The sequence below is a fragment of the Borostomias antarcticus genome (assembly GCF_949987555.1).
Source record: "Borostomias antarcticus genome assembly, chromosome: 12".
NCBI lineage: Eukaryota > Metazoa > Chordata > Actinopteri > Stomiiformes > Stomiidae > Borostomias > Borostomias antarcticus.
In genome coordinates, this window is record NC_140245.1 from 8,322,265 (window position 1) to 8,329,770 (window position 7,506).

Below are 7,506 nucleotides of genomic sequence, written 5' to 3' on the forward strand. Positions count from 1 at the left end.
GGTTCTTCCATGTGAAGGTCAGCGGGCCCAGTCAGGGGTCACCATCAGGGGGTTTTATAGTCTGACAAGAAAAAAAATTATAAATATCACATCATTGTCTGTGGTCGGGATACTATAATAGGCTTGTGTCTCTCTCTTCTTTCTCTGTCAACAGAAAACTCACCTGCCCGCCCACTTTTCCCCCGGCGCCGCCGCCTTAGTGGATGAGGTGATCGCATTCTGCCGCCATTCCTCCACTCAGCAGCGGTTAGCGCCTGCTACGCCTCAACCATGTCGGAAGACTCAGATTCAAAGCCCTACCACTACCCCGGGCTGGAGGGCCCGGACGGGAGGTCCGCGTGCAGGGGGGCCTCCCCCTGCAGCTCCATGGCCCAGCTCCACAGGATGGGCGGCTTCGGCGCCGCCCGGCCCGACCTGGACCTCCCCTCGGAGGGCAGCGACAGCAGTGGCCTGGACCCCCCCCCCGCCGCCACGCGCCAGGGCGCCCGCTCGCGCTCGCTCCGGGAGGACGACGCGGAGATGAAGAGCAGCGGCTCGAGCGGCAGCGGCAACGAGAGCCACGGGAACGAGAGCCACGGCAACGACAGCCACGGCAACGAGTCGACAGCCAGCTCCAACGGCAACAGCAAGGACTCGGCTCTCCTGGAATCTTCCGGAAGCAACAAGAGGTGAGCGTGGTGGGGGTTAGGGGGTCCTAAAGCCAGGTCCCTGCAGGGTCCGGCGTGAGTACGCACCTGTAGGAATTTTCTATAGTGAAAAGTGTGTCAGGGATAATACAGTATCCATCCAGAGGGGAGGGAGTGAGATGACTTCTCTCTCCCCTGCAGGACTGTCTTTTTCTCTGACAGACGACGAGCACTACATCGATCGCGTTCATGATTAAAGTGCGTGACTAAGCACTCTCAACGTGGACGCTTGGGCTATTTTTGGAATGGTTCGCGCTCTTAGCTCCGAGTGGGTCAGGTGCCAGGCCAGCATGATGATCCAGAACAAGAAAAAAGCCCACAGACTGATAAAAAACTCTGGAGGCTGTTTAGATGCAGAGATAGATGTGAAAATGTACATGCCGGCGGGCTATTTTCAGAGCAAGGTCACACAGACTGGATTTTCCAGCATGACGTTTTCTCCCCTCTGTCGTTCTCACTGTTTCCATAGCCTTCAAATGGCATTTAGTAGGCTGACATTGCACATCCATGACTCACCTCAAAACAACAGCTGTTATTGGAGAAAGTTCCAGTTTATTGTCTGCATCAGAGTTCTGTTCCTTTGGTCAAATTGCAGATTGGTCCTTTAAGCTAAATGATGGATAGTGATTGTGTCATCGATAAACTGGTTCATGTTCAATATCAAATACAGCAGTCAAATACAGTTTCTTTGTCTTTTACTGTGAAACTGACAACCAGAAATACAAATAGGGATATTTGATGTGCCGTCAATGAGGAATAGCAGGGCGATTTTTAATCGGGACAGCCACATCGTTCCAGCCTTAAGAGTACTGGACAATGCGTGAGTTGTCCCATGTTTACATGTTAACATGACAAGAACACTCCCCGTCTGCCTGCGTACTGTAGCTGTTTCCATGGCGATCCGGTGTTTGCGTGCGTGCCTGGATGGCAGCTAGGGAACTGGGCTTGGCATCTCCCTCCTTCTCCCCCTCTCCCTCCCTCCTCCCTCCCTCCAATTAAGTAGCTGCCCCCCTGGGATAATTGGATGTTTTTTTAATGTAAGGGAGGGTCCACCTCCTGAGTGTGTCTTGTCTCTGTCCCACCCCCTGCTATCCCTGCTGATCCACAAGTAATGAGGAACACACACACACACACACACACACACACAGAGTGGTCCTTCGTGGTGACGCACACTGAGCCTGTCCCTATTGTACACCATGGGACAGAAAAACACTCTTTAGAAAATTGCTGACACGTGGAAGTGCAGTAGATAGTGGCCAAGACACCATTATAACAGAGAGGTCGTGATGGTTCTCTCCCTCAGCCTATCCCATTCTCTGACTACCTGACACACACACACACACATACACAAAGCCTTACAACTGATGCCTGAACACCGTTGAGTGTTAATAACACTCGTGAATGTGTGTGCCTTCACCTGTTCTAATAACCTACTCTTAAAATACCTGACCAGCATTGGTAATTCTAGTTGCTATGATGGTATAAGCATCTCGACCATGCACAGTATATCCTAAGCAGATCTCCATTTGGATCAGGTGAGGCTATTTCTGAAGGTGCTCTCTATTCTAAGCCACTTAAGCCTGTTGTTTATAGGCACCTGTATTGTATTATTAGACTTGGGCAGATTGGGTATTGGGTGGATTCATTTTGCTAAGCCTATTGGCTGTGGCTCAGACACATATGATCTACCCCTCTCTCTCTCTCTCTCTCTCTCTCTCTCTCTCTCTCTCTCTCTCTCTCCCACACACTCTCTCTCTCACTCTCTCTTTCACACTCTCTCTCACTCTCTTTCTATCTCTCTCTCACACACACATACACACACACACACACACACACACACACACACACACACACACACACACACACACACACACACACACACACACACACACACACAAGACCGGTCAAGTTGACTTTTCTCTGTCAGAGCCACATGGTGCATTATTTGGAAGACAACTTGGAGGGGGGAGGGGGTTGGCGGCACGTAGCTCTGAAGGTAGAGTGGCCGGCTGGGGATCGCAAGGTCCCCGGTTAGATCCCAGCTCCCGGCAGTGTGCCGAAGTGTCCTTGAGCAAGACACTGAACCCCAAAATCGCTCACGTGCGGCACGGTGGCACTGTACCTAGTACTGTCACCTCACAGCAAGGTCTCTGGGCCTTTCTGTGTGGAGTTTGCGTGTTCTTCCCGTGTTTGTGAGGGTTTCCTCCCAAAAGAACCCAATATGGAAAAACATGCGGAAGAACAGATCGCTAACGCTGTCCGTCCCTGACGAAGATGGACAGGAGCGCTTGATTGGTCGCTGGGGCGCGTCCCCTGGCCTGCACGCTGCCCACTGTCTTTCTCCTGGCTGCCCTTGGGGGAAGGACGACGGGATGAGTTAGGCACAGAGAACATTTAATCGCCGACCCTAAATGCATGTGTGTGTGTGACCTAGAGAGAAAGAAATTAGGGAAAATTGGAGAGTATTGTTTGATAGTTGGGCACTTTAGAGAGACACGGTGTGACAGGACAGTGCGTGTGATCGGTTCCTTGGCTACGGTGATGCCTGAGTACAGGAACATTTCCACGCTAAAAAACAAAGGTTGAGTGTGCAAACTGAGCCTTTTTCATCTCTCTCTCTCTCTCTCTCTCTCTCATATCCCTCTCTCTCTCTCTCTCTCTCTCATATCCCTCTCTCTCTCTCTCTCTCTCTCTCTCTCTCATATCCCTCTCTCTCTCATATCCCTCTCTCTCTCTCTCTCTCTCTCTCTCTCTCTCTCTCTCTCTCTCTCTCTCTCTCATATCCCTCTCTCTCTCATATCCCTCTCTCTCTCTCTCTCTCTCCCCAGTTCAAACTCCCACAGCCTGTCTCCTCCCGGCAGCTCCAATGCCTTCAGCCTGCTGAGTGGCAGCTCGGAGCAGGACAACCCGTCCACCAGCGGCTGCAGGTGAGTGTGGCACGCAGAGCGCTCCGCAACGCCCTTTAGCTTAGCATCCTAGGCTGCTCTCTCCGTTTGCCCTGCGCTGCCTAGAATGAACTATCACCTTCACCTCCAGCGAAGTCAAAACGATGTCTCTCAGTGGAATATCTGACTTCTTATAGTTCTAGCGTCTAATCTAGGGAGGTATTTGTACTGCACATCAAGCAGCCTCTCACTAGCAGAAAATACATTATAGACCTACAGGCTATCTAGGTCGGTTCTAGAAGGCTCTCTAGGTAAATACACCTGTTACCACAGCTGACGTGTGTGTTTTTTTTGCCATGCGACCTGCAGCAGTGAAGAGTCGGCCAAGGCCAAGACCCAGAAGGAGCTGCTGAAGACCCTGAAGGAGCTGAAGCAGCTCCTGCCGGCCGAGAAGAGGAGCAAGGGGAACAAGTCCAGCACCCTCAACACCCTCAAATACGCCCTGCGCTGCGTCCGACAGGTGGAGGGTAAGGAGAGAGAGAGAGAGAGAGAGAGAGAGAGGAGTATGTCTAATCTGTAGAACTGTCTGTCTGTCTGACTGAACGAGGAATGGTCTTGGTCGACTGACTGACTGACTGACTGACTGACTGACTGACTGACTGACTGACTGACTGACTGACTGACAGAGAGAGAGAGAGAGAGATGTCTGTATAGCTGTCTGTCTGGATCAGGAATGGTCTTGGTCGACGGACTATATTTGCTGATAGATGGACAGATTTGGCCGTTGGATTTTGGTAACAGGAGGCAAATTGGCCAGCAGGGGAGAGTTCATCTTGACATCATCGAGATGACATTTTTTCCGAATGTGTTTGTGCGTATGTGATTTGGGTAGCTGCCAAAACAGTGAACACAGTCTGACAATGTGTGTGTTTGTGTTTGTGTGTGTGTGTGTGTGTGTGTGTGTGTGTGTGTGTGTGTGTGTGTGTGTGTCCGTGTGTGCGTGTTCGGGCTCAGCCAACGAGGAGTACTACCAGATGCTGATGATGAATGACAGCCAGCCGTCAGGTCTGGACGTGTCCTCCTACACCATTGAGGAAATCGACAGAATTACCTCTGAGTACACCCTCAAAAACAACGTAAGTCAAATACGATCAGTTGTTAAACATTCACTTAGTACCGCAATAAATACACGTAGCGCACCCTCGAATACAACATAACAACTGTAATATACCCAGTAGACGCACACACACACATCTTAAGAATGGTGCTACACCTCTCATATACTGTCGCTCACAATCCACCCAATACAGCTTCAAAACCCTGTGTAACCCGGTTCATTTAGACTGCCGATCTCTCTGCTTGTGAACAGGAGTGTGTGTGTGTGCGCATGTGTGTTAACCGTGCCCTCCCTCCTGTCCTCGCGCCACAGGACATGTTCGCGGTGGCCGTGTCTCTGGTCACCGGCAAGATCGTCTACATCTCCGACCAGGCCGCCTCCATCCTCAACTGCAAGCGCGGCGTGTTCAAGGACGCCAAGTTTGCCGAGTTCCTGACGCCGCAGGACGTCAGCCTGTTCTATACCTTCACCACGCCCTACCGCCTGCCCTCCTGGGGCATGTGCACCGGGGCAGGTAGACACGCAGCGCCTACGTGCATCCCTAACACCCCCGCGCATGGATACACAAATACAGACATACATACAGGCGCATCTCAGAAAAATTTGAATATCGCGGAAAGTTCATTATTTTCCGTAATTTAATTAAACGCTAATTGTAGTTAGCACAGTGCCTATAAGCCGCGCAGGTGCGTCGTATCATCATCCATGTTTAACCATGGCGCAGATGCGGGGATGTTTGACCATCGCGGTCAGCTCAACCAGCTGCAGTTCCGCCCAATCGCTCCATTACCAGGCGACTGCTTGGAAAACAGCAGTTAACAGCCCGAAGAACGCACCCCCCCCCCCCCCCCCACACACACACACACACACACACATCCGCTCACAGCGATCGCAATTCAGCATGGTTTAATTCATCTCATCATGGCCTGCTAACCTGCTCCCGAATGGTGCCTGGCGAGAGCAGCTGTGAATGGAGATTGCTCTTTTTTTTTTCTGAACGAATCTCTTTGTTCTCTTTGTTTCCTCGCGTCTTTCTCTTCCCAGAGTCCTCGGGGCCAGACTGCACGCAGGAGAAGTCCTTCTTCTGTCGGATCGGGTGAGTCACTGGACGTCCTCTGTTTCTCATTCTCGTTCCTCTCGGGTCAGGATTTAATCGGTCCGTCTCTCATTGACGGGTAAACAGAAGCTGAGAAATGTTCCTCTCTGACGCACGCACATACGTACGCCGAGTCAAACTGGCTGAACCTACGCTCCGTTATAAATACCGCACACCCACACCGTCGGAACTCTGGCTTTTCGGGCGCCGTAGCCGGCTTAAAGTTTCTGAGAGGTGGTCACATCAGTTTTCGGAGCAGTTCGTAAGCCTGAGGATATGAGTTCGAACCCAGTGTGGGCAAAGTGAGGGAGGAAGCTATACTGATGGGTGATGCAGTGACACCTGTTTCGCATACACATTGCCACACACACACACACACACACACACACACACACACACACACACACGGACACACACACACACACACACACACAAACACACACTATTCTAAATGCAGAATGCTGTGGCTCTTACTGTAATTCGATAGCTCAACTGTGCCCCCTAGATGCTAGTCTGTTACATTCAAAACACTCATGAATCTCAATGTTCTCTCTGTTCTCCTCTCACTCTCTTGGTCTTTGTGCTTTGCCAACTGTGAATTACTGCTCATGCTCTCTCTCTCTTTCTCTCTCTCTCTCTCTCTCTCTCTCTCTCTCTCTCTCTCTCTCTCTCTCTCTCTCTCTCTCTCTCCCTCTCCCTCTCGGGGCCAGTGGAGGGAAGGAGTGTGAGGGCGACCTGCGTTACTATCCCTTCCGCATGACGCCCTACCTGATGAAGGTGCAGGACAGGGTGCAGAGGGAGGACCAGTTCTGCTGCCTCCTGCTGGCCGAAAGGGTGCACTCCGGCTACGAAGGTAAAGGACCTAGCGTCTGGAAATACTGGAGAGTTGAGCTACGAAGACTATCGATGTACGTCCTCCTCTCCCTTCTCCGTTTTCTCCTTCCTTCTTCCTGGTTGATTGCTGATTGGGTGAAATCTATATTTCTGATTGGTTAATTTTCTCCCTCAGCTCCTCGGATCCCTACTGACAAGCGGATATTCACCACCACACACACACCCAGCTGTGTGTTTCAGGATGTCGACGAGAGGTGAGATAGACCTCAAACGTTTGTGTGTGTGTGTGTGCATATTGGTGTATGTGTATTGGTGTGTGTGTGTTTGTATGTTTATTGTTGTCATCATGACAATATTGATGACTAGCTGACTAACAGATTGATTGTGTGTGTGTGCGTGTGTGTGCGCGTGTGCGCGCGTGTGTCTTTGACAGGGCCGTGCCACTTCTCGGGTACCTCCCCCAGGACCTGATTGGCACTCAAGTCCTCCTGCACCTGCACCCCAAAGATCGACCAATCATGTTGGCCATCCACAAGAAGAGTGAGTCAGCGCTAAAACAATAACAGCTCACCTACAGTAACCGCAAAATAAAGAATCACTATCCTCAATAGACTCACTCACTCCGTTGTGTCCCTCCTCCTTCTCCCTAGTCCTCCAGTATGCCGGGCAGCCGTTTGACCACTCCTCCATCCGCTTCTGCGCACGCAACGGGGAGTACGTCGTCGTCGACACCTCCTGGTCGAGCTTCGTCAACCCCTGGAGCCGCAAGGTGTCCTTCGTCATCGGACGCCACAAAGTCCGTATGTGAGTGTTCCACCCTGACCGGCAGGGGGGGGGGGGGGATCTATAGCACATAACGGCATCTCCCATAGGTCTCTGAATGATTAT

General features: G+C 51.4%; 1 protein-coding gene across 1 annotated transcript in view; it reads left to right on the forward strand.

Annotated features, from left to right (window-relative positions):
- Positions 1 to 270: 270 nt before the first annotated feature.
- The window catches only part of per2 (period circadian clock 2), a gene marked incomplete at its 5' end in the record, with an annotated part of 16,154 nt that continues 8,918 nt past the window's right edge, over positions 271 to 7,506 (forward strand). Inside the window, 10 exons of the mRNA XM_084446377.1 lie at positions 271 to 668; positions 3,515 to 3,613; positions 3,941 to 4,098; positions 4,586 to 4,707; positions 5,001 to 5,202; positions 5,733 to 5,784; positions 6,495 to 6,637; positions 6,794 to 6,872; positions 7,052 to 7,158; positions 7,269 to 7,422. Coding sequence (XP_084302503.1) covers positions 271 to 668; positions 3,515 to 3,613; positions 3,941 to 4,098; positions 4,586 to 4,707; positions 5,001 to 5,202; positions 5,733 to 5,784; positions 6,495 to 6,637; positions 6,794 to 6,872; positions 7,052 to 7,158; positions 7,269 to 7,422 — 1,514 coding nt within the window. The remainder of the gene's footprint in view (positions 669 to 3,514; positions 3,614 to 3,940; positions 4,099 to 4,585; positions 4,708 to 5,000; positions 5,203 to 5,732; positions 5,785 to 6,494; positions 6,638 to 6,793; positions 6,873 to 7,051; positions 7,159 to 7,268; positions 7,423 to 7,506) is intronic.